The sequence below is a fragment of the Mustela nivalis genome (assembly GCF_964662115.1).
Source record: "Mustela nivalis genome assembly, chromosome: 14".
NCBI lineage: Eukaryota > Metazoa > Chordata > Mammalia > Carnivora > Mustelidae > Mustela > Mustela nivalis.
Window position 1 is genome coordinate 4565101 of NC_139033.1, and position 27375 is coordinate 4592475.

Here is a 27375-nt window from a genome sequence, read left to right on the forward strand (position 1 = left end):
GCATGACCTGTGCCTAAGGCAGAGGCTTTAACTCACTGAGCCACCAAGGCGCCCCCTCGCCAAACTTTGATTGCATCTTTGCAGAGGAGCTATCTCTGGGTCCAGAGAAATTGTGAGATAATACTTGTGTATTGTTTTAAGCTGCTGGGCTTGTGGCCATGTTTTTTTTTTTTTTTTTTCCACAGCATTAGATAACTAATACAGACTGAGCTGAGTGAGGTGCTCCATTTAATTTCCAGCAAGCATTCAGAAGCCCTGTATAGGGTTGTTTGTGTTTTATTGAGTGGCAGTGAATAGTAAGAGACTCCAATGGCTTAGAAAACAAAAGTGCATCTCCATAAGTTACCATGGCAAGTTGGGTCCCAATTTCTGTCATGGGCTGGCCGCCATGAATATTTCCAATAAATTTCAGATCTTAACGATTCCTTGTTCCTTGAACAGTCTTAGCTCCAGGGAGTGCAAAACTGGTAGAGAATCTCAGAGGTAATGCCTTTGTGTTAGTGCTGGAAATGGTTTTTACTTGGCAAAGGAAAGTGAGCTGGGAATTATGTTCCTGAAGTCGCAAAGCTTTTATTTTCAAAGTCTGCTTTTTAGACCCCGCTCATGGTGAGCAGAGAGAAAACAAGCTCAGAAGAGTGATCATCTTCAAACCACATCACCGCTTAATAAGAAATTGCAATGCTAAAAATACACCATCAAGCGCACTGATTGAAAGAGAAATGTCTTAATGGTTGTGGAAAATCTTTAGGCCCAGAAAAATTGGTCACATTAAGGCGCTGTCTTGCTTTTGTCTGCAGTGAACACAAGTATGTTGATGCATCAGTCCGCTGTTCTTCCTCTTAAAGCATTTCATGCTAAGTAACAGCAACCCCGTGGGAGTTTACAAAAATCAGTTGATTCCCTGTTCTCTTCTTTCCTGCTCCCTGTGCACTGGAATCTCCTACTCAATGTTTGCATCTTTCCCCTCTTAAATCCCTAGAATTTATTTTATTTTATAGGTGAGCCTTCTTTTTAGGCCATGAAACAATATATTTTTGGAGACATCTATGGTATAAGGAGCATTGTAAAGGAGTTTGCACCTCTTGATTGCTTTTATAATCGAGTGACTCTGGAGGACATCAAAAAGCTTTGTGGACCTCAGGTTTAAAAGAGAAAAGGGAAAATTGTGGTGCCCCTCTTCTGTAAGAAGGGACTAAACTTCTTTGCTATCTGCAGCCTGGCTCAGAGGGGCGCTCCAGGCTGTGTGGGGAGTGGGTGGGGAGTGGAGGTAGGGGAAGGTCTGGCATTGTTCCCCATCCTCCCCATGGGGAGCCTTCCTTGGAGATGAAGGGATGGAGATTCCCTGCCAATAGGGAGGAACCAGAGGCATCTCATTCCCCAGGGGGACCAGGTGGCCCTCTATTTGGGCAGCAAAGTTTTAATTTTTTTTTTTAAATTAAGATTTTTTTTTAAAGAGAGAGAAAGGTGACTGGGGGAGAGGGCAGAGGCAGACTCCCCATGGAGCAGGGATCCCTATGTAGGGCTCCATCCCAGGACCCTGGGATCATGACCGGAGCCGAACGCAGATGGTTAACTCACTGAGCCACCCTGGAGCCCCTGGCAGCAAACTTGTTGATGTGCTTTCTGAGCTTATACTTGTTTTTTTTTTTTTTTTTCTTGGCTGATCTCTTGCATTTCTTCTTGACAAAGAATTTTATTTTTCTCTCTCTCTTTATTTCCTTTTTTCCCCCCAGGATTTTATTTATTTATTTGACAGAGAGAGACACAGTGAGAGAGGGAACACAAGCAGGGGGAGTGGGAGAGGGAGAAGCAGGCTCCCCACTGAGCAGGAAGCGCTATGCCATGCTGAACCCTGGGATCATGACCTGAGCCAAAGGCAGAAGCCTAACAACTGAGCCACACAGGCGCCCCTTTATTTATTTATTTAAAAAAAAAAAGATTTTATTTATTTATTTCACAGACAGAGATCACAAGTAGACAGAGAGGCAGGCAGGGGGTGGGGAGGGGGGAAGCAGGCTCCCTGCTGAGCAGAGAGCCCAATGCGGGGCTCAATCCCAAGACCCTGAGATCATGACTTGAGCCGAAGGCAGAGGCTTAACCCACTGAGCCACCCAGGAGCCCCTTTATTTTTGTTTCTTAAGTCTCTGCCACAACTCTCCCCCAAACCCTAAAGTTTTTTTTTTTAGTTGTATTTCTATTGGAATTGCATTCCTTTCTTGCAGCTTTATTGAGGTATAATTTACATATAATAAACACACCATTTTAGAAATACATTTAGATAAGTTGTGACAAATATATACACTATGTAACCTCCAGTGCAATCAAGATATAGAATGTTCTCATCAGCCTCCGGGAGGTCCCTCATGTCCTTTTGCAATTAATCCTCTTCTCCACCCCCAACCCCAGCTGCTTTCATTTTTCCACTTTCTAGAAAGTTACATAAATGCAAGCCTACAGTGTCTACTCTTCTGTGTCTGGCTTCTTTCACTCAGCATAATGATCTTGAGATTTATCGTTGTTGCTGTGTAAATCAATAGTATATTCCTTCTTATTGCGGGGTGGAATTCTGTTATGTGGGTAGACCACCATGTATTTATCCTGCTTTTGATTTTAATGTTAATTTGGAAAGAAATGGACTTCTTACAATGTTGATGCTTCCTACTTAGGAACAAGCCAAGCCTCTCCATTTTCTTACTCATGTCTTGTGTTTATGTCTGTAGTCAAGCCTTATAGGTTTTCTTTATGTGGCCTCTGCTCTTCTCCTGTTGAGTTTATTTCTAGGAACTTGATATTTTGCTATTACTGGAATAGAATCTTTTCTCCATCACATTAGTTCAATGGCTGCTGCTGGTATAATGGAAAGCTCTTGATTTCTCTGGGCATTCATCTTATTTTGGATTCTCTTTTATAAGTGTTTTTGGTCCTAAGAATTTCCTAGTTGAGTCTCTTGGAGTTTTTAAGCTTACAGTCCTACCTGATGATAACAGGATCTCCTTTTCTATGAGTGATATTTACTCTCTTTTCTTATTCTTGTGCCTTTTGAGCAAAGGGAGAAAAATGGGAAGGAGATGGCTGGTGTGTGCAGGCACAGAGACAGAAAGAGGGGGCAAAGTAAAGCAGCCTCAACTCTCACTGTTGGGTGGGCCAGGAATGAATGAAATGGACACCTTGGGACTTAGTTAAGGGCAGTTGGAAAAGTCCAACTAGGAGTCCATTTCTGATGTCAGAAAAGAGCGTAGGGAAAATTTCTAGTCATGGCTTCGAACATCAGAGAAGGTGTTTTTTTTTTTTTTTTTAAATTTTCCCCTAACATCTAAAAATAAATTTTTAAAAATAATTGACATGTAATATTAAGTTAGTTTCAGGTGTAGTACATACTGATTCAACAATTATATACATTATGAAATGCTCACCACCATAAGCGTGTCACAATATTATTGACTAACTTCCTTATCCTATACTTGGTATCTCCATGGATTATTTGGTGTATAACCAGAAGTTTATACCTTTTAATCCCCTTCACTCATTTTGTCCATTCGGAGGAGTTTAAAGATTTTATTTTTAGGTCATCTCTACATCCACGTAGGGCTTGAACTCACAACCTTGAGATCAAGAGTCATGTGTTCTACTGACCAAGTCAGCTGGCACCCCCAATTCAGAGGAGTTTTCAAGGAAGAAGGGAGAGGGGAAAGAGCATGAAAGGAAACAAACAAACAAACAAACAAACAAACTACCCCGACGGACCACTCTTCTCATTCTGGCCTGTTCCAGGGGAGGGGAAGTCAAAGTATTAGATGGGACTGTGGGAACTTGAGGAAATCGGAAAACTAGGGTTTGCTAGGTTCATCTTTGAAGGCTGCAAAAGGGAGGTTGGCTAGAGAATGACTGAAGGAAGAGACTGGAAGAAAATTCAATTATGTCTTTTTTGGGAAAGCATGTTCAACAAACCAGTTGCATTTAAAATGTCAGTTGCATCTCTATTATTTCTATTTTAGGAAGGGATCCAATTAAGAGGGCACTGGAAAAGGACTCCTCATTTGGGGTGAAAGTCTTGCTATATAGTCTTTGGGAAAACGTCGCTTTCTGACTCGGATTTGGATTTCACTTTTCGTGGCGTGTATTGGCATCACCAGGAAAATAAAATACAATCAAGTATTCTGTATCAGCAAAGGCCTGAGTGAAAGGGGGCTGTACCTGCAGTTACCTGATTGGGCCACTAGATAGCGCCTCGGCTTCGGTGAGGCAAAATGCAAAACAAGGCGAGGTGCTTTAGGCGCTGGAAAGATAAGGAAGCCACTCACTGGGTGAAGTAGTTTTGCAGGCGGGAGCCTAAAGCCTATTGGAAGTGAAGTATAGGTGTTTATTAGGCAGTGTGCTATGAGCGTGACCTGGAGAAATGCCTGCATTTCGTAGAAAAGATTCATTTGCTCACGCAAAGAAAATGCAAATAAACAGACACAATGAGACGCTGCTTGATACCCGTTAACATGGCTTTTATAGAAAAACAAGCACAGAAAATAACAAGCATTGGTGAAGATATGGAGAAATTGGAACCCCGGTGCATCGCTAAAATGGTGTAAAATGGTGTAGTCTGGCAGGTTTGGCAGTTCTTCGGAAAGTGAATACAGTACTACCTTGTGATGGTGCAATTTCATTCCACCCCTAAGATGCCCCCAGGACTTGAAAGCAGGGACTCAAACAGATGCTTGGATGCTGATGTTCATAGCAGCATTATTCCAAAACAGTCAAGAGGCGGAAACAACCCAGGGGTCCACCAATAGGTGCAGAGATGAACAAAATAGGCATACAATGGAATGTCTGTCAGAACAAGGGCTGGAATTCTGATACATTCCACAATGTGGATGAGCCCTGAAAACATCGTGTTATAGGAAATAAACCAGATACACAAAAATAAATATTGTACAGTTCCTGGGTGCCTGGGTGGCTCAGTGGGTTAAAGCCTCTGCCTTCAGCACAGGTGATCTCAGGGTCCTGGGATCAAGCCCCACATTGGGCTCTTTGCTCAGTGGGGAGCCTGCTTCCCCCCTTCTCTCTCTGCCTGCCTCTCTGCCCACTTGTGATCTCTGTCTATCAAATAAATAAATAAATAAAATCTTTTAAAAATATATTGTACAATTCCACTTGCATGAGTCACCAAGAATAGGCAAATTTGTAGACCTGGGGAGAACAGAGGGTACCAGGGACTTGGAGGAGTGGAGAATGGGGAGTTAGTGTTTAATGGGTGCAGAGTTTCAGTTTTGCAAGGTGATGAATTCTAGAGATGGATGGTGTCCCAACACTATGGAAATACTTAATGCCACTGAACTGTGCAGTTAAAAATAGTGAAGAAGGTAAGTTTTATGTTCTCTGTAGTTGATCAAAACCAAAAAATAAATGAAAAAAAAAATACAACTCTGCAAGACTGGCCAGTGTCTTCCCCAATACACATGAGCCCCCAAATAGAGATCCTGGGTTTTTCTACAAAGTGATCTTAATGACCAACAAAATACACTCTTTTCTACCAGCTCCATGTTTTGTGTTTTCTTTCTTCCCAAAGTTCTCTCGGCTAGGTCTGCTTTTGGGGACTGGACAGCCTGTCTCAGCATCCGCATATACAGAGCTGAAATAATTCCTGCTGTAGTCTCTCCAAGGGTTTTAACTTTATTAGACAATGTTGAATAAGAGAACATCATAAAGGCAGTCCAAGAGCGGAAGGAGCAGAAAAGTGCAACTTAATGTAATTTACTGTGGAAAGAACCAACCCAGTTAGTTTCAAAGGATGAAATTGCAAAGACAATTCTTTTTAATGAGTACATTTTTAGTCGTTAAAAAGGAGTATCTTTGACCTAATCTCCCACTATTCTTGTCTGCATTGACTCGTCTTCAACCTTGCTGGTTGTGATAGACCCAACAGTGCCCCGCCCCACCCACAAAGATGCCCATATCCTAAACCTCCCCCACCATGCACATTTGTTACAACTGATGGACTTACATGGACAGGTCATCAGTATCCAAAGTTCACACTTCTCATTACTGCTCATTCTGGGGGCTGTACCTTCTGTGGGTTTGGACAAATGCACAATGGTGTGTATCTATCATTACGGTATCAAACAGAACAGTTGTGCTCCCCTTAAAATCCTCTGTGCTCCACCTCCTCAGCCCACTCTCCCAACCGGAGGCAACCACAGCCTTTTTTTTTTTTTTTTAAACTGTCTCCATAGTTTTGGAATTTCCAGAATGTCATATAGTTGGAATCATAGTGTGTAGTCTTTGCAGATTGGCTTCTTTAACTTACTGATACAACCTTTAAGTTTCCTCCATGTCTTTTCATGGCTTCATAGCTCATTTCTTTCCAGCACTGAAAATATTCCATCTTCTGGAATGTTCCATGGTTTTGACAGTTATGAATGAAGCAGTTTTCAACTACTTTGGATAAATACCAAGGAGGGTAATTGCTGGGTTTGTACGGTAAGAGTGTTTAGTTTTATAAGCAACTGCCGAACTCCCAAAGTAGTCGTACTGTTTTGCATTTTCACCAGGAATGAGCAAGAGCTCCTGCCACTCTACGTGGTTTTGGTGGTTCCTGCCGCTCACCAGGTTTTGGTGGTGTCTGTGCTCTGAATTTTGGTCATTCCAATAGGTATGTAGTGGTATATCACTGTTGTTTTGATTTGTACGTCCCTGATGACATAGGATGGAGAGCCTCTTTTCATTTGCTTTTTTGCCATCTGTATATCTTCTTTTCTTTCCCCAAGATTTTATTTATTTATTTATTTGACAGAGAGAGAGAGCTAGCGCAAAAGTAGGCAGAGAGGCAGGCCAGGGGGTGGGGGTGGGGAAGCAGGCTCCCTACTGAGCAGAGAGCCCGATGAGGGGCTCGATCCCAGGACCCTGAGATCATGACCTGAGCTGAAGGCAGAGGTTTAACCCACTGAGCCACCCAGGCACCCCCTGTATATTTTCTTTAGTGGGGTGTCCCTTAGGGTCTTTGGCCTATTTTTATATTGGATTGTTTTCTTATTGTTGAATTTTAATTGTTCTTTGTATATTTTGGATCTTTATCACATGTGTATTTTACAAATTTTTTTTTTAAGATTTTATTTATTTATTTGACAGAGATCACAAGCAGATGGAGAGGCAGGCAGAGAGAGAGGAAGGGAAGCAGGCTCCCTGCTGAGCAGAGAGCCCGATGCGGGACTCAATCCCAGGACCCTGAGATCATGACCTGAGCCGAAGGCAGCGGCCTAACCCACTGAGCCACCCAGGCGCCCCTCACATGTGTATTTTGTAAATGTTTTCTCCCAGGCTGCAGCTTCTGTTTTCATTCTCTTGAACTCTGTAGGGACTTGATGGCATTTTATCCCCTAGTTGTTCTAAGGAAACAGTTCTTGTGAATTAGGTGCCTGCATTTCTTGCATTATATATGGACTGGAGATTATAAAACACTCCTGAAATAGTGGGCTGAGGAATGAGAGGTATGTTTAGCAGTTTATAGCATGTTTGATGAAACACAATTAACTAACATGCCCAAGCGTCATAGAAAAATTGTCTAGAATCAAATGATAGGAAGTCCAATTGACAATTAATAGAACTTTGAAAATTTTATCTTTCCTTGTTAGAAGCTCTGTCTAAGGTCAAAGAAGGAAAACATAAATTGAAAATCACTCATTCCCGGGGCGCCTGGATGGATCAGTGGTTTGGGCTGCTGCCTTCGGCTCGGGTCATGATCTCGGGGTCCTGGAATCGAGCCTCGCATCGGGCTCTTTGCTCAGCACAGAGCCTGCTTCCCCCTCTTTCTCTGCCTCTCTCTGCCTATTTGTGATCTTTCTCTCTGTCAAATAAATAAATAAAATCTTAAAAAAGAAAAGAAAAGAAAATCACTCATTCCAAAACAAAACAAAACCAAAAAACCCTCATTCAAACTCAGAGAAAATATCTGGAAAGCAATGGTGTCAGAATGAAATTTCTGACAATCTCTTAACATTTTCTTAATATTTAAAAATCTGGAAAACTTATTTTGATATGTTTGTGAGTTCTGTTGGTATAAATAAAGTGCATTGAGTGTATTCACTGGGAAATTTCACATCATGCCGTTTTAACAGGTGGATCTCTATCCAGGGCTATCCTTCCCCCTACCAGGGGACATTTGGCAATATCTGGAGACATTTTTGGTGGTCACCACTGGGAATGCATGCTGGTGGGTGGGACACCTAGTGGTCGGAGGCCAAGATACTGCTAAACATCCTATAACACCTGGTTTCATGAACCTCTTGCTGTTTTTCCTAACACAGTAAAATGTCTAATTAAAAAAAAAAATAAGTGACATTTGAATGTGACTTGAAAGTGTCCCTTATACCAGCGGTGGGGATACATCTCTGGGAAAACAGGCAACACCTTGGCTATGGCTTCTTAGAAAGCACTCAGTTAATGGTAGTTGGTTATCTGAGGCTAAAATAGCTTGAGGAAATCTTCCTTGCCAAAGGGACCAGAATAGATTTATCTCTTTATATCTAGAATGGGGTTAGCTCCTCAGATTCTTTTTCTGTCCTTTGGGGGAGGGTTACTCATCATTCTTAAGCTACCACTAAGTCTGCTTTGAGTCTTGAAGTCTTTCCTTCCAGGGGCCCTGGAGGAGCTCCACTTGTGTCATCTTTCAGTGGCCTGCGTGGAGGCCATCACAATCCTTCCATATTCAAATTTTGTCTATTTGCTGCCACATACCTCCTGCCTCCCCTGTTGGGATTGCCCCCACGGCTCTGTACTTCCCACGGCTACAGAAACTTCTCACAGTGTTTCACAATTGTCTGCCCACAGCCCCACGTCCCCACCACACGCAGCCTTTGAAAATCGGACGAGAAGAGTGTCTTTTTCATGTTGGTGCCCCCAGTGCTCGGCACCAGAAATGTTTTTTGGATGAATGAGTGGTCGAATGCAGGAATGTCATAGGGTCCTTCATTCCGGCTCACTTCTGCTGGGGTTCTGCCAGAGTCCTCGTTATGATAAGCATCATGGATTCCTGTTCAGCATAGGAATGCTCATGGTTTCATTTTATACAAGAACAAACATACAGTCTCAGTTTTCCTTTTTTTTTTTTTTTTTTTTAACGATTTGTTTATTTGAGAGAGAGAGACAGAAGGAGCAGAGGGAGAGGGAGAGAGAGAATCCTGCTGAGCACAAAGCCTGATGTGGGCCTTGATCCCAGGACCTGAGATCATGACCTGAGCCCAAATCAGGAGTCTGCTGCTTAACAGACTGAGCCACACAGGCACCCCTGTCTGTCTAGTTTTAATGACAGTCTTTTTTTAAAAAAAGATTATTCATTTATTTATTTCACAGAGAGAGAGAGAGAGAGAGAGAGAACACAAGCAGAGAGAGAGAGAGAGAGAGAAAAAGAGGGAACACAAGCAGGGGGAGTGGGAGAGGGAGAAGCAGTCTTCCCCTGAGCAGGGAGCCTGATGTGGGGCTTGATCCCAAGACTCTGGGATCATGACCTAAGCTGAAGGCAGATGCTTAACAACTGAGCCACCCAGGAGCCCCTTTTATGACAGTTCTATTTGGCAGTGTCTTATCCTTTTATTTCCTGCACATCCACTCTTGGTCTCTTCTTATTTGCTCTCCCCATGCACTTTCCGTGCAGCTACTACTCCTGAAAGAAAATTGGTAGAGTTAATGTGGTTTTGGCTGTAGGTTTCTGTATTCATTTTATTTGTTCTTTATTCCTTGTCTTGTTTCACAAGGGATTTGCAGAGGCCGGTAATTGTTCCAACGGGAAATTAGGATATCTGGGCAGGATTCGGGGCAGTGCAAAACAGTGCTGCTAACACTGCATTCTAATTTAGGATGAACAAGTCCCAAGATTCTGGTAAAGGCTTCTGTTTCTGATGTCAGGAAACTAACAGGTTTGGCTGGACTAGAAAAATCAGAATCCATCTTCAGGCATTGCTGAAAGCCCTTATATCAAGTCAACAGCTGGCTATAACACACTTTGCATCCCCCCTCACTTTGCCATCCCCGACATGTCATTCAAAAACATTTCTTAGTTTTGCTTGACGTCTTTGTGTACTGGGTCAGCCCTTGCAACATAACAAATGCAGAGGCTAGGAGAATTTCTAACGTCTTCTGAGAAGCAGGTTTTGTGTAAGACCAAAGGATTTGGAGTCAGTCCAGGAGTTCTAAACGCCATTCCACCACATAAAAGTTGAATGCCCCCAAACGAGCCACTCTATTTCTCTGTTTCAGTTTTTCCATTCGTAAAATGTGGATTATAGTTCCTCTCTCTTAGGGTTGTGATAAGGACTAAATGAGATGAAGTGCTTGGGAAGGGAGGGGGCTTAATAAACAATAGCTCTCATTATTGTCCCAGGGAGGAAGAGCAAGTTTATATTTGGGGGGAGAATTCAGCAAGTCTGTCACTTTTCGTACCGATACACACACGTCTGTGTGCATTGATGCATGTGACAACACATCTCCAGTTCTATCTAGTATAGGAATTAGAAGAGAATAGGAAAGACCGTCTCCTCCTTTAAATTTTTTATATACATAAACAGAACACGTGTATAAATACATGCACACCCAATTTAATAATTATGAAACAAACATCCATATTATTATCATCCTGGTTAAGAAACAGATCATAGCAACACCCTGACACCTTGAATGGCCTCCATTTTAACCCACCGGGGAACCACTCTCCTGACTTTTGCTTTCTTTATGGTTTTACCACCTGTACATGCATTCCTCTCTTTACATGTTTTTGGTCTGCTTTTGAAATTTATATTACTGAAACCATACCTTATTCTAATGTCATTTCCTTCATTCAACATTGTTTTTCTTTCTCTCTTTTAAAGATTTATTTGTGTGAGAGAGAGATAGTACAAGCAGGGGGAGAGGGAGAAGCAGACCGCATGCTGAGCTGGAAGCGGGAGGTGGAGGTGGGATTTGATCCCAGGACCTGGAGATAATGACCTAAGTTGAAGGCGACGCTTAACCACCTGAGCCACCCAGATGTCCCTTTCCAGCATTGTTTCAAAACTCATACGTCTTTGTGTTTAGCTGTATTTATTTTCATTACTGTATAAAGACACTGCAGTATTAAAAAAATGCTACATTGTTCTGCTGATAGACATTTGCGTTGCTTCCAGGCTTTTTTTTTTTCCATTGTCATACAATACTGTTTGTACATTCTTGTACATGTGAGCCATAGAATGTGTTTATCTTCAGTTTTACCAAATAGAGCCAAACTTTTTTCAAGACTGTACTGATTTATAGTCCCAGCAGCTAGGTATGAATGAATGAAGCTCCACATCTCTGAAAAACAGATCTTCCCCTCCCCTTTTTTGGGGGGACGGGGGCGGTGAGCATTATATCTCGTTGCGGTTTTACTTTTCTCATTTCGTGATTATGTAGGAGGTTGAGCACCTTTGTATACGTTTGTGGGCCACTTCGATTTCCTCTTTAGTGAAGTGCCCATTTAAATCTCCTGCGTTTACTTGATTTTAAAATGTCCTTTCAGACAACCTCAATACGTTCACCTGCGGGTGGTTGGGCAATCAGCCCGCAGTTGCAGTAGCCGAGGCAGGTTGGCAGTTCGGGCTCCAAACATTTCCTGCCCCAGCTGTAGCAGAGAACGAGCCGATTTCCCCCAAATAACGAGTGCTTCGATTTTAGCCCGGAGCAAGAAGACCAGGGCGGCCTGGCTGTTTTCCTCCTCGCAGGTGGCCATGAAAGCAGAGGATAGCGCCCCGCCGTCCCCAGGGATCCTGGACACCAACAGACGCGTCCACAAGCGGAGCGTCCTGCTTAACCGCCAATTTCAAACTTCCAGGAGCGGCCCTCCGGGGTTTGTCCCTCCCCGTTTTCCATTGGTCACGAGTCAGAGGAAGAAACAATCTGATTGGTTCTCCCTTTCACTTCCTCTATCCCTTTAAGGACTTGGGTGGGGCTCGGTTGGGACGCGGCGGGTCATTTTAAGAGCGGGCACTCTGATTGGTTTGGACACGCCTGAGCCCCGCCCATGATGTTCGCCGGGTTCAAACGCGGCGGCGGGAGGCGCGGGGTGGAGCAGAGCGCGGACCGGCCGGGTCGGCTGAACGTGAGTCCAAACCCCGCACGCGCATTTCTCCCTCACTCCCCTCTGCAAGGCCCGGGGCAGAGCCGCCTCCACCCACACCAGTCCCGGCTTTCCCTCCCGTTGCGGGGAGGGCGGTGGTGTAGCCCCCCAGGTTGCTGGGGGCCCGAGGGTCTTCCCAGGTCCTCCTCCGAGAGAGCCTCAAGGTCTGTAGGTGATGTCCGGGGCAGGAGTTCCCTTCTTAAACCTGGAGGGGGTCCCCTGTTGTGTTCCGCCTTCGCTCTTTGTCAGCATTACCTGCATTATTCCGTCTGGTGGAGTGCGGCAGCTCCCTATTATCCGCCTTGTGCGACTTCACACCCTCGGTTCCGTCAGTCACCTCCCGCTTCCCGCGTCGTTCCCTCTGCTGCAGCCCCTCTCGTCTCCCTGCTATTGTCCGAGAAGGCCAGGTCCTGCCTCAGAGCCCCAGCCTGGGCTGTTCCCTCTAAGCGGTACGCTTTTCCTGCCTCCCCCGCCCCTCAGCAAGGATTACTGTTTACCCGCTTCAGATCTGGCTTCAAATGTTACCTTCTCAGTGAAGTCTACTCCGACTGCGCTGTTAAAAACAGCGCACACGCACCAATTGCCCTTACCTTGCTTTCTCTTTTTTAACCTTGTAGTACATATTTCTTTGCAACGTACTATGTAATTCTTTTTTTTTTTTTAAATTTTATTTACTTACTTGACACACACATAGAGAGAGAGAGAGAGAGAGAGAGAGAGAGAGAGAGAGAGATCACAAGCAGGCAGAGAGACAGGCAGAGAGAGAGGGGAAGCAGGCTCCCTGCCCAGCAAAGAGCCTGATGCGGGGCTCGATCCCAGGACCCTGAGATATTAACCTGAGCCGAAGGCAGAGGTTTAACCCGCTGAGCCACCCAGGCACCCCTGTAATTCTCTTTTTTCAATCATCCATTCAGTAAGTATTAGCACCAACTGTGTGGCGGGCTGGGTCTCCCGCCCTTGTGGAGGTTACAGTATTGGTGGTGCAGATAAAAAACAAATTGATTTGGGGGCGCCTGGGTGGCTCAGTGGGTTAAGCCGCTGCCTTTGGCTCAGGTCATGATCTCGGGGTCCTGGGATCAAGTCCCGCATCGGGCTCTCTGCTCAGCAGGGAGCCTGCTTCCTTCTCTCTCTCTCTGCCTGCCTCTCAGTGTACTTGTAATTTCTCTCTGTCAAATAAATAAATAAAATCTTAAAAAAAAAAACAAATTGATTTGTAAGAGAATATTTCAGATAAGTATATGATCTCTTGTTGCTGTGAGTTAAAATCCTCTTTTTTTAAAAATGTGCATTGTCAGCCTGAACTTCCCAAGTTCTGTTTTGTGGCGGCTGGTTTTCACCTCCCTATCCTTGACATCTTCGTGGAAGATCAGGATCTTTCAAGTGCTTCCTCCTCAGTTTGGCTGCACACACTTGACCTTCTCCTGGAGCTCTTCATCACTGGAGAGATGCTGAAGTTCAAATATGGAGCACGGAATCTGCTGGACGCTGGTGCTGCTGAATCCATTGCCACCCGGGCCTCCAGGCTGAATCATTTCTTCCAGGTAACAGGCTGCCAACTCTGTTCACCTGTGTTTGTTTCCCTGGAACCTCCTTGTCACTTTTATTCTTATTATAGGACTGAGGCTAATCTTCTAGGAAAAATCCCATTTGGTGTTTTATACTTGCTGATAGTATTGGAAAAAGGAACCACTGTACAGACAGAGGAGTAGATAGCCAACCTTGTCCTTGAAGGGAGATCTTTATTTATTTTTAAAATCATTTCTCCCACTTTACTTATCTGTACTACGGTTTGCCCTTTGTTAAAGAAAAACAGACAAAGGCATTCTTTTGGCTAAAATTGCTATAGGTATAATACTATTTCTTTTGGTTGAAGAGTTGTTTTTTTTTTTTTTTAAGATTTTTTATTTATTCATTTGACTGGGGGGCGGGGGAGAAGGGATAGGCAGAGGGAGAGGCAGGCTCCTTGCTGACCAGGGAGCCCGAACCGGGACTCCATCCCGGACCCTGGGATCATGACCTGAGTTGAAGGCAGACACTTAACCGACTGAGACACTTGGGCGCCGTCTTGAAGAGACCTTTATTTAAAACAAAACGAAAAAACAAACAAACAAAAAAACCGATTTGGTAAATACCCACACCTTGAAACCCATACTCCGCTCAAGATAAAGAACCTTCCTGTTTCTATGGCTGCAGAAGTGTTTCAGCTTAGGGAATAGTTTCCAAACAGATTTCTAATTCTTTTGTTTTTGATGTAGATGAAACATTGTTGATGTAGAGATTCTTGTTTGACTTGTGTAACCCCAAGTCAGGGGAACAATCCCGATAGTGGTAAGGATTTGGGTTTGAATCCTGGCCCCAGCACTTGTTGGCTGTGTTACCTTGGGTGACTCAGTTGCCTTCTCTGCATCCATTTGCCACTCTTTCAAACAGAGGTTATAGCACCAAATTCACAGGGTTATCATGAGGATGAAATGAGATACTTTACGTAAAGCACTTAGTTTCTTGCTTAGGTCTTGGTAAACCATTGGTTATAAATGGTAACTATTATTAATGCTAAGTGTAGAAATAATACTAGTTATAATAATGATAAATTTAAGGGCACCTGGGTGGCTCAGTGAGTTAAGCCTCTGCCTTCAGCTCAGGTCATGATACCAGGGTTCTGGGATGGGGTCCCACATCTGGCTCTCCGGGGAGTCTGCTTCCCTCTCTCTCTCTGCCTGCCTCTCTGCCTACTTGTGATCTCTCTCTCTCTCAAATGAATAAATAAAATCTTTAAAAAAAATGATAAATTTATGTAGGCTTAGGAGTAATTATATTTAGGAAGGTATTTATTCAAGGATACCTATATGATAAATACTGATACTTTCTTGGTAACTCTCCCCTATCCCCCACCGCCCCAAATACTGGTATTGAGGAATGTTCAAACAGAAGAGAATGGAAACAGATTGAAAGCTTAGGTTGGTTGTTCTGTGGGACCACTTCTGTCGCCATTTTAAGTCACGAGACATTTTTCACAAATGAATAATTTATTCCTAATGCTAGTTAGCTGACCGGAGTGCTGCTGTGTTTTATCATTCCAAAACTTTTTTGACTTATTACAAAATTGGCTAAAGGCATATAATGTGCTCCTTATGTAATAATTGTGGCTTCCAATGTGCTGGATACCGAGCCAGCATGCTCCTGATTATCTCACTTCAGCTCTGTAACAGATGTGAGGACATTTCTTATTTACATTTTAAAAAGGAAGAGAAAGGGGTGCCTGGGTGGCTCAGAGGGTTAAAGCCTCTGCCTTCGGCTTAGGACATGATCCCAGGGTCCTGGGATCGAGTCCCCCATCGGGCTCTCTGCTCAGCGGAGCAGAGCTTCCCTCCTCTCTCTCTGCCTGCCTCTCTGCCTACTTGTGATCTCTGTCTGTTAAATAAATAAATAAAATCTTAAAAAAAAAAAAAAAAAGGAAGGAGACAGATATTGAGGGAAGCAAGGACTTGCTGGATCACGTAGCTTATAAATGACAGAGCCAGGCTCCAATTTTATTCTGACAACAGAAGCTGGGCATGTAACCATTGGGAAGACTGCCAGCGTGTGTTAGAATTTATTAAGTGTGTATTATATTTAAATGTCATTATATAGCAAGAGTTGTGGGTAAATCCCCAGTTCATCTTTTTTGCATGATGAGTTCTTCCCTGTCCCCAGGAAAGCTATTATGTGCAAGTATAACATACACCTAACATTTATCTAACCAGGTATGGATACTGGTCTTTCCCTGTATAATACTGTTTTATTTTTATTTTTATTTATTTATTTTTTAAAAGATTTCATTTATTTATTTGACAGACAGAGATCACAAGTAGGCAGAGAGGCAGGCAGAGAGAGAGGGGGAGCTGAGCAGAGAGCCTGGTGCAGGGCTCGATCCCAGATCCCTGGGATCATGACCTGAGCCGAAGGTAGAGGCTTTAACCCACTGAGCCACCCAGGCGCCCCCTATAATACTGTTTTAATGAGGTTTAGATAGAAGAGTGATTTTGTTTTCCATGCAGGGAAGTATTTTGGACCGGTTCTTAATTTCTACTTAACATTGTTCTTGACTTCCCAACGAGTTTTGTGTCGGTGGTCGGAAGACTTTTTGAGCCAGGAAAATTTCACAAATTTGTTAGGTCAACATAGGCTTTTTTATTTTGCCAAGTAAGGGATGTAAGAAGGATGTAACAAAACCGATATAGAGAAAAGCCTGTTATTTTCTGGTCCTTTCATTTCATAAAGAAGGGATATTTTTAAGAAACACCAACAGAGGAAGGACATGATTTTAAAATAAAAGATCACTTTATTTGTTTTTGTTTTTTTTTTTTAAGATTTTATTTATTTATTTGACAGAGAGACAGGGAGAGAGGAAATACAAAGCAGGGAGAGTGGGAGAGGGAGAAGCAGGCTTCCCACTGAGCAGGGGGCTGGATGCAGGGTTTTATCCCAGGATCCTGGGATCATGACTGAGCCAAAGGCAGCCGCTTAACCTTAACCTCTGAGCCACCAGGCACCCCTATAGATCACTTCAAATTGAATGTATTTATCTTTATACACCAGTCATCATGTGGCATTCAATTTTTCTCATTTTGTGTCAGACTTGAGTACTTGGTGAAGTGTCAGTACTTTATGTGGGAACTGTTGCTTAGTTAGTCTAAGCTCAGTAAAAATCAGATGAACAAAGACTATTTTTCAGAATTTGTTGCAGAACTATAACTAAAGGGGAAGGTATGGTGGCTTGTGACCCAATATCTCGCATACCTGGCTGAGGCTTAAATCTCTTGGTGAGCTTGTTAAGAAAACAGATTCTCAGTGACAAACTGGAAGGTTCTAGTTCAGTAGGTCAGGGATAGCACCAGAGACTTGTTTTTCAGCTAAGATCTTCAGGTGATTCAAATGTAGCCAGCCGGTTCAGTTCTAGTATCCGGTGCTGTGTACAAAACCGCTCACAAAGTTGAAAGCAGCAGTGATTTATTTTTTTCTTATGATTCTGTGGGTTGTTTGGATTCAGCTATGTAGTTCTTTTGTTCCACCTTGTGATATCAGCTGGGGTCACTGAAGGGGCCATATTGTGTTGAGAGCTTGGCTGGGGCTGGACCATCTGACTGCTGGCTGGGGCATCTCAGTGTTCCGCCAGCTGACTTTTCTATGAGGTCTTGCATTAGCCAGTAGTCTAATCCAGGTCTTGTAACTTTCTTCTCTAAATAATAAATATTTTTAGGCTTTGGGGTAGCTGTAGCTATTCATCTCTGCCATCATAGCACAAAAGCAGCCACAAACAATATGTCAATGAATGGGTATGGCTGTGTTCCAATAAAACTTTATTTATAAAAACGGACAGGGCAGGGGCCACAGTGGCCAATGGGCTATAGTTTGCTGACCCCAGGTCTAGCCTAGGCTTTTTTACATGGCAAGTGGCTTCCCAAAAGAGCAAAAGCAGAAGCTGCTACATTCCTTTAGAGCTCTGCTCTCACAGTGTCACTTGTGCCACCTGTTGCTTGAAGCAAGTCACGGAGACAGCACAGATTCGAGGGGACCGGAAACAGATGCTGGCTATTGACGGGAGTGGTGGCAAGCACCTACAGAGTCACGGGCCTTTGCAGGGTTACCTCCACACAGTCCATAGCCTGGCACATGGAAATCATTGTGCTAGACCAGAGGTAGCAAACTCATGTATTTGGTGGTCAGGCCGTGACTATGATTGAGTTACATGGGCTAGATGGAAGACAGGGAGTCATGTCTGCAATGAACTGCAGAGCACATTCACTACCCAGAGGGCCAGCCTCACTCAGCCACAGCTCAGCATCACCAGGCAGGAATGTGGGGCAATGTGGCTCCATCCTCCAGTGTTTCAGGAGAACTCCCAAACTCCACCCCCTCTTTTGGGAGAAATTTCCTGATTTTTCAATGTTGGCAGATAATTCAAATTCTTTTAAATGCTGCAGGCCCAACAAAACCTGTCTGTGGGTTAGATATAATCTGCCAGTCCAGATCATGAATCAGTTCAGCTTTAGTATGGTCAGTCCGTTCATACTGTTCTAGATTGTTCGAGTGAATGGAAGAAACCACGGTTATATTAACAGACCTCTGGGCACACTCAAAACAAGTAGCAGTCACAGTGTTATGTTGTAGAGACATGGAAATATTTCAGAACCAGCAGGGTCCAGAGTAAGTGTTCCCGATGAGACTCAGACTGTTAAGGAAGAAGGACTCTGGGCACCTGGGCGGCTCAGTCAGTTAAGTGTCTGCCTTTGGCTCAGGTCATGATCTCAGGGTTCTGGGATCGAGTCCCACATTGGGGAGGGCGTGGCTCTTGCTCATCGGGCATCTGCTTCTCCTTTTGACCCTCCCTCCCTTCCCCCCAACCCTGGCTCATTCTCTCTCTCTCTCCCTCTCAAAAATTGAAAAAAAAAAAAAAAAGAAAGAAAAGGAAAGCAAAAAGGGCCTTTTCTTATTAATGGCATGCTTGTGAAGTTTCCTCCCCAGGTGCTGTTGGAAGGAACGTACAGTAATGGAATCTTAGGAGCGATAACGTAATGACTCTCAATTGATGTTGCTTTAAAGAACGAAGCCCCAGAATTGTGCTGTTAGCATGTGTCGTGAGCAGTTAGAGTTGGTGGCTTGTAATTTACTCTGCGTGGATGTTATTGATCAAAGCTTTTCATTATTGACAGTGTCTCCATCTGCTGTTTGCTGTTTTTAGGGGAAACCACCCTTTCTGACTCAACAGCAGATGTCTCCGCTTTCCCGAGAAGGGATATTAGATGCCCTCTTCGTTCTCTTCGGAGAATGCAGTCAGCCTGCTCTGATGAAGATCAAGCATGTGAGCAACTTTGTCCGGAAGTGTAAGTGTGGAGAACTTTTCCTTGAAAACTCTTCTGCTAGACAAAACTGCAGAGATGCAGGAGGCCGTATGAGTTAGTGGCCGGTGGTCTGCTCGGAGGAAACAGACCCAGTTTCAAGGTCAGTTCCCACCTGCTGCAGTTGGGAGCCAGGTAAGTCCGGTTTCCCAAATGCAGGTGACAGACACTCAACTCTAGCTTAGGCCAAAAAGTGAACTTGTGGCTCTGTAAAACTGAGAAATCCAGGGTTGGGTTAAGCTTTCTGTATGGCTGTATCCAGAGTCTTAAATGATGTCCTCTGGTTCCGTCCTTATATCCACTCAGAGCTGATAATCTAGCTGGCATAACAAACACAGTGCTTAGGGCCCACAGTATTTAATTTTAATAAATTGAACTTTTCATTAGTTTAATTTTATTTTGAGATAAAAATATGACTGTAATAATGTATAATGATTTAGGGTTACATGCATCTTTATGTCAGTGTCACTGTATAATTTTTTACTTTTTTTTTTAAGTAGTTTTTTTTCCTCAAGTAGGCTCCATATCTAGCATGGAGCCCTACCCCGGGCTTGAACTCATAATCCTGAGAATAAGACCTGAGCTGAGATCAAGAGTCAGATGCTTACCTGACTGAGCCACCCCGGCACCCCTTGATTTTTTCTTTTTTTTTTTTAAATGGAGGAAGAGGCTGATAAAGGCAGATATACCTAGGGCCTATGAAAGGTGTAGATCAGCTCTGCCCTGTGGGGGGGCAGTTAGCTGCTAATGTCTGTGTCCCAGTTTTGTATTTGATTACCTTACATCAGTGTTTTTCAACCAGTGGTGATTTTGGTCGTCTCTGGATTCTTGGCAACGTCTGGAGATATTTTTGGTTGTCACAGCTTGGGGGGAGGGGAAGGGTGCTACTGGCATCTAATGGGTGAAGCCAGAGATAATGCTAACACTTCTTGCAATGACAGAAGAGCCACCACAGCACAGAAATATCTGGCCCCAAATTTCAGTAATGACAAGTGTGAGAAACCGTCCCTTATATGTCCTTGATGTGTTACCAAGTCCCTGGAACTATAGTGGCCTCGAACAGTAATCGCTGTATTACCTCTCATGAATCTGCGGGTTGATGGGCCTCAGCTGAGGATTTTTCCTCTCCATGTGACTGGCTAAGAGTGGCTAAGATTGCAGGTACCCGGGACTCTCCTGGTCTAGAACGTCCAAGATGGCCGCTCCGTGTCTGGTTGCCTGGAAGACAGGACTCAGGTGGGGCTCTGGATGACTGGGCCTTTCCCTGTCTCTGTGAAGTCTCAGGGCCTCCTGCTCTCCACATGGCTTCTCCATGTGGTCTCTCCATCAAGGGTCAGCCAACAACAGCATGGGATACCTGTTTTGTAAAGAAAGGTTTTTTTTTGTTTTGTTTTTTTTTAAACATTTTTTTTTTTTAAAGATTTTATTTATTTATTTGAGAGAGTGACAGTGAGAGAGAGAGCATGAGAGGTGAGAAGGTCAGAGGGAGAAGCAGACTCCCCATGGAGCTGGGAACCTGATGCAGGACTGGATCCTAGGACTCTGGGATAGTGACCCAAACCGAAGACAGTTGCTTAACCAACTGAGCCACCCAGGCGCCCTATAAACAATGTTTTAATGGACTGTGTTAGCCATGCCCATTTGTTTATGTACTTTCCCTGACTGCTTTCTCATGACGTGGCCTTGGAGTCGTGGTGTCTGTGACTGCGTGGCCTACAAAGCCTAAAATTATTTACTCTCTGGCCCTTCAAGCAAAAAGTTGCTGACCTCTGATCTATCTGGTCCCTTTAGCAGAGACATCGACATCTTACATGGCAGCTCAGGATTTTCAAAAGTGCTCCAGTGGAAACTGCCAGGACTTCTCAGGGCTGAAGTGTGGAAGGGACGGAGGGTCTCTTTGGCCTCCTTCTGTTATTTGAAGCGAGTCATAGGCCGCCCAGATTCCATGTGCCCCAGAACTACACAAGTGAATTCCAGGAGGCGTGTGATTCATTGGGCACCATCTTTGGGATTGGCTACCATGCCCTGTGCAATGTTTCTCTAATTAGGTCTGCTCTGGGTCATCTGCCTACCCCTTGAGCAGGCACTGGGCCAGGATGCGAAGTGTGATGGGCCTCCTCTGGGTACCCAGGGGTTCAGGGCACCCTGATCACCTGGGTCTCATTGAATGGGGGAATGTGCAACTATCCAAAGGAGCTGGGAGTTTTGAGTAGCTAAAATCATCATACGGCCACCACAATGAACTTCGCGATTTACCTGTACCTCGTCTCTTCTGTGTCCTTATCCGCAAGATGGGGAAAATAATATTTAAGAAGGCTGTGCGTGGATTGAATGAATTAGGGCACAGACCAGGCTTACATTGCCTGACACATACGAGATAATAAATGTTAACCCAATAATGGTAGCTGCCAGCCTCAACATATATTTAATATGTTGGGTGTCTTTAATTTAAAAATGTACTCGGGTCCTTTTCTTTATTCCATATCTGTTTGAATAAACCCCCACCTTACTTTCTTGAGTATTTAAATTTTTAAGTAGGGAGTGGTCGGGGAGGGCAAATAGGGAGGCAGGCGAATTTATCGAGCCATCTACAGGCACCGTCATCAATCTGGAGTCGGCCCCCTGGTTCTTTTTTTTTTATTTTTAATTTTTACTCTTTAAAAAATGTTATGTATTTATTTAGAGAGAGCATGAGCACAAGGAGATGCAGAGAGAATCACAAGCAAACTCCCCACTGAGCAAGGAGCCCGACAGGGGGCTCGATCCCATGACCTGGAGATCATGACCTGAGCTGAAATCCAGAGTGCAGATGTTTAATCAACTGAGCCACCCAGGCGCCCCTGCCCTCTGGATACTTTAAAGTAGTGGATCTTCTAAATTCCTTCAGTAATCCGGGGACTTAGGCTTGGCGAAATGTAGGTTTTTCTAATAGAATTCTCTTGCAAGGAATTGTTTTGTATTTTTGAAGAGGCTTCCTGGCGAGTAAGGCCGAGAGGCTGTGATTGTAAAAGGGTAATTACATTAGTATGGCTGGTTGTGTGTGTGTGTGTGTTTTCCTCTTTTGGGTTTCTGTTTGGAACATAAGCTTCACTTTCACATGTGGAAAAGAGCCCAACAGCTGCTACTGCAGGAGTTTCTTGCATCTTGTCATAGAGATGGAGATTTTCTTTGGGGACTGTTGGGCACAACCAGACAGAAAGTATAGCCCTGAAGAGGTGTCCCAGCCTTGAGCCAAAGGAGGGTGGGGAGCAGGGAACCTGGATCTGGGAACCAGGGAAGAGATTTTTGTTTCTTAATTACTGCTCTATTCCCAGTGCTTAAAACCGTGTCTGGCACATGGTAGATGTTCAGTAAATATGGGTCAAATGACTGTATTGCCAAGCGAACCAAGTAGGAAAACCTTAAGCATTGTATTACAGAATTTGCATAAAAAATAAACTGATATTAAACATGGAAAGTGTTAATAGCTGTCGAAATTGGACTGTTCTTTGATTTGACAGTAGCTGAGGTCCTATGCGCTTTCAGCGACATTTACTGTAGGCAAGAGCTTCTGTATGTTAACAACTGTAGTACTTAACAGGTGAATTCTAACATTAAGAATTTTTTCTTCCTAATTATAAACAGGACACAAAGTTAAAAAAAAGGTCAGAATGAGAGACTATCCCTCAAAATCTCCTCTGTCTGTGATAACCACTGTTACCAGTTTGGTGCATAATATTGCAATTTTGGGGGGTCCTTATAAAATATTTATTATAGAAATTCTCAAGCATGTCCCAAGGTAAAGAGAATACCATGTAATGAACTCCTGTGTACCAGGCAACCTGCTGTAGCAATCAGTCAGGCCTTTCCATGTATGTTCTAACATCACTCTAGTTTCATTTTACACAAAACGGATATATGTCTGTAATATTTTGCTACTAGCTTTGCTCATTTAGCAATATATTTACTCAACAAATATTTACACTTGCACTTGCTTTGTGCCAGGTTCTGTTTGGGGGACTGGGTGTACAGTGGCAATCAAAACAGAAGAAAATCCCTGTCCTTAAAGAATATTCTCATGGAGATTGAGCTACTTTATGTGCCTAATATTCTTCTATGTGGTGGACTTTAGGTTGATTCCACTTTCCTGTTGATGGATCTTTAGGTCATTTATTTCTCCCTTCCTCCCTCCCTTCCTTCCTTAGATTTTACTTGAGTTACTTGAGAGAGAGAGCATGAGTTGGGGGCAGAGGCAGAAGGAGAGGGACAAGCAGACTCCATGCTGAGCCTGACGTGGAGCTAGATCCCAGGACCCTCCGATTATGACCCAAACAAGGCAGACACTTAACCGACTGAGCCACCTGAGTGCCCCTGGACCTGTAGGTCATTTCTGGTTATTTTTCTGTTGCAAGCAGTGCTTGTGATGAGCATACTTCGGTGTGTTGTTTTCCAGCACATCTGCTAGCGTTTCTGTGAAGGACAAATTCCTAGAAATTTGAAATGTTGAATTGACTGAGTTTCAGGAGAAGAAGGGTTGTGCTCAGCTGTGTTGTCTTTTGCCCCTGGGTTTCAAATGTTTATCTGACAAGGCCATGCTTTGATTGCATTTTCATTACAGTGCTTTGGGTCTCCATTTCCACCTCAGTATTCAGTCCTTAAATGCTGTAATTAACAGGATGCAGGGCTGAAGTGGGATGTGGTTTTGGAGTCACAAAAGCTGCTGGGATGAAGGGACATTGTGAAGGTGTTTTTTGTTTGTTTGTTTTTGTTTGTTTTTAATTGTCCTACACTTGAGTTTAGTATCTGACCTGTTTGCCTTAATAATCCACAGCCTTTGGAAAAAGACGTAGGCATATGGAATATTTTCTCAGAATTCTGGGTATCCTTGTGGTTTTGCCTGAAGCAGTTTGTCTGCTTACATGATTGAAATGCCTGGTGGTTTCCAGCCACAGATTCAGAGTTAAGTTGGACAAATGCTATAAGCAACCTAGGGACCCAAGGCCCAGCAGAGAATCGAGAGAGGTTGGCTTTGAGTGCAAGCAATAATAAAATTAGGTTCAGCCCAGAAAGTTGCAAGCCAGCATATTTGGGGAATTATCATTCAAAACTACCTGATCTGAAAGAAACTTGGAAAAAGGGCAGGGAAGAAAGATAGGACTTGGCACAGGGATGTCAGGGCAAAAGGAAAATCTTGTGCAGCTTTCAGCTCATGGAATTCTCCACAAAGGCATTTTAGATTTATTTTTTACTGTGGTCATGGTGTGTTTCTCTGGATCTACCCAGCACTGTTGCTGATTCCCCCAGGGGACAGAAGGGAGGTGTTTTCAGGGTGATTGGCTGAAAAGAGAGGTGTGGTCTGTGGGTGGGAATATACCCAGTGCAGTAGAGTTCATTATTTGTGCCTTTGATCCCAGTGAATTCAGATCTACCCATGTCACAAAGAAAGGGGATGGGTAGCAACTAAAACTGCATTGGCTAATTTATCAATATGCTTGATGCCCAGCTACTATAGGTATGAAATCGTTTTCCCTTTCACTGGGCTCATTTCTTCTCATTATGTGAATAACTTACCAAGCTGAGTATAACTCTAGAATGTAGCCTCCTGGCTGTATCTGGTGCCCAACCATGGACATGGCAACCCGCTCTAGTGCCCAAACGACTTCAGTGTCCATGTGGCAGTTCAAGAGTCTCTTGGTCTTCATCATGGCACCTCTCTGAGGGATTCTCCAGGATAATATTATTATGTGTTCCTCTTGTCTTCTTTCAGAGCATAACCCCCGTTTCTCTATATGGAGTTTCTCTATCATGTGAAGGATTGAATTTTCCAGTCAGATACGGCTGTTCCACTCCATTCTTTCAGACCCTTAGAGTCATTGCATATGCAGTGATGTCCCCGCTTTGTGTTCTTAGAGCATCAATAAATATAACATCGATTCCAAATCTGCCATGCATTTAATCCCTACTATGTGGCGGATCTCTACCTGTTATGGACTGAATGTTCGTGTCCCCCTGCAAATTCAAATGTTGAGGCTCTAATTTCCAATATGGTGGCATTTGAAGGTGGAGCCTTCGGGAAGGAATTAGATTTAGATAAAGTCATAAAGCTGGGGCCTTCGTGATGGAACTATTGTCCTTCGAAGAAGAAGAGAGACCAGGGTTCCCTCCCACTCCATCTTGTGAGGATATAGTGAGAAGATGGCTCTTTGTAAGCCAGGAAGTGGGTTCCCCCCCAAGATTTCAATCTGCCGGCACCTTGATCTCAGACTTCTCACACTCCAGAACCATAAGAAATAAATGCCTGTTGTTTAAGCCACCTCATCTATGGAATTTTGTTTTAACAGCCTGAGCAGACTAAGATACTCACTGAGAGACTGCACTTGGAGAAGGAGGAAAACTATATGCTAAGAAAAAGATAGTTGTAAACCCTTCCAAGTGTGTGACCTGCCAACTCTGCAGAGCAAACGTCAGGGCTTTATTTTGTTGGTTGGTTGGTTGATTTTATTTTCTTGTTTGTTTTTGTTTGTTTGTTTGTTTTTGTAGCACTGCTGTATATTAAGGAAGAGGAGGTAGTTCTCTTAGCACCCAAGCGAGATGGGATAGTGGGATAAAACCTAGGTTACTGAGATAAAACTGTACAGAACACACTGAGCATGGAATGATCTGGAAGTCAGCTCCAAAGTGGATTGAGATGGGAATCATGTTGCCTGTGTCACATGATAAGCCAGTCTAAGTGCTAATAAACATGTTTGACCGAACACTGCCCTGCAGCCTTCAGAGAGGAGGAAGAAAAGCATGATTTATGTTCTCCTCCTATTTTCTGAGTCTACAGGATTCAAATTATAGCTACCATGGAAACTGCTTTGGAATTTCTGGAGTCCTTAATTTTAACTTAACATATAAAAACACTTTTGTGCTGATTTTATAATTATTCATGACGGATGAGAAAGTGACTAAATGTCTTTTGACAGTGAGGGAACACATAGGAATACTTTTTCCTTTCTTTCTTTTTTTTTTCTTTCATAAAGATGCGTGTATTTGAAATGCTTTCCTTACCTGGGAGCAACTCTTCCATCTCTTGCAGATTCCGACACCATAGCTGAATTACAGGAGCTCCAGCCTTCAGCCAAGGACTTTGAAGTCCGAAGTCTTGTGGGCTGTGGTCACTTTGCTGAAGTGCAGGTGGTAAGGGAGCGAGCCACTGGGGACATCTATGCCATGAAAGTCATGAAGAAGAAGACCTTGTTGGCCCAGGAGCAGGTAGGAGCATTTTAACACCACGCCCTTTCCCCTTTCTGTGCCAGAATGTTCACTGCAAAGGTGATGATCTGTGAAATTGGCATCTGGGATCCCCCAAGATTTCCTGGGTGACTCTCTGGTTAATGATGGTTGCAGAAGGCTCTCTCACATTCTCAGCTTTTCTTCTTGAACGGATATTGACTCATCTGGAAGGCTCAAAAGCTCCCCTTGATTTCTTTATCACATTTCTCTTGTTGTATTTTGTTCAGAATCAACATGGCCTTTTAACTAATAAATTTAAGATGACCTTTCGTGACCGTCCGCTGGGTGTTTGAGATATGCATCTTGTGGGGTTAGCCAGCATTCACTTTGGGACACATTTTCTTTATTTGTGCTGTAGGTATTTGATTTTTAAACAGGATTTTGAAGAAATGAAATACAATTATTCTGCGGCTAGGGTGTTGCTTGTTTAAAGGCAGGTAGGAACTTCTCTTTCTGATCGTGGTATTTTTCTTTCTTTGAACAAGGCTTCTGCTCCAGACATATTGATTCATTTGCCGGGTTGCTAGAGAGACAGTCATCAGCCTTGGTGTTCAGAGCAGTTTATTAGTTACAGACATCCGAGCGCACATCGTGGGTCCGATAATGTACCCAGCTCCGTGGGAAGCCTGCAGAAGGAATTGGAGCTCCGTGGCTGTTAGTTACAGGCTTTAAAAACAACTTTGGAAAGTGGAGGAAAAATGCAGATGTATAAAGCAGGCACTCAGCAGCCAAAGCATCCCAGAAGGGAGAGCAGGGAGCAAATTCACCAACTGTGGCGTGAGGAGAGATGTGGGTGAGCCAGGGACAGTCAGGGGAGGTTCACACCACTGAGAGGGAATGTAGGTTCTGGGCAGAGAGGCATGACGGGAGTGTGGCAGGTGGAAGTGTGTGTGTGTGTCTGTGTGTGTGTGATGTTTTGGAGGAATGAGTACTAGAATTCTATACAGATACGTATGTGCGTGTGTACGCGCGCATGTCTTTTATTTTTTTTTTTTCCTCCTTCTTAGTGGTTTAGAACAGATGGACTAGGAAATGGGGAGAAATGAGACATTTGGTTGGGGAGGGGGTCATCTGTGGGAAATAGGAAGAACCTTTTTTTAATTGTGACAAAATATACATAGCATAACATTT

The 27375-nt window shown here is 43.7% G+C and overlaps 1 protein-coding gene across 24 annotated transcripts in view; it reads left to right on the plus strand.

Annotated features, from left to right (window-relative positions):
- Window positions 1-11992: 11992 nt before the first annotated feature.
- CIT (citron rho-interacting serine/threonine kinase) overlaps window positions 11993-27375 on the plus strand; it is a 165456-nt gene continuing 150073 nt past the window's right edge. For 9 of the 24 annotated variants that reach the window (XM_082699754.1, XM_082699733.1, XM_082699736.1 and 6 more), the window contains exons 1-4: window positions 11993-12273; window positions 13405-13650; window positions 18831-18972; window positions 26048-26223. In XM_082699754.1, the coding sequence (XP_082555880.1) occupies window positions 13555-13650; window positions 18831-18972; window positions 26048-26223 (414 nt within the window). In that variant the 5' untranslated portion in view covers window positions 11993-12273; window positions 13405-13554. Of the gene's footprint in view, window positions 12274-13404; window positions 13651-18830; window positions 19123-25307; window positions 25450-26047; window positions 26224-27375 lie in introns of those variants that run through there. The other 15 variants (XM_082699731.1, XM_082699749.1, XM_082699748.1 and 12 more) reach the window with 8 other exon arrangements.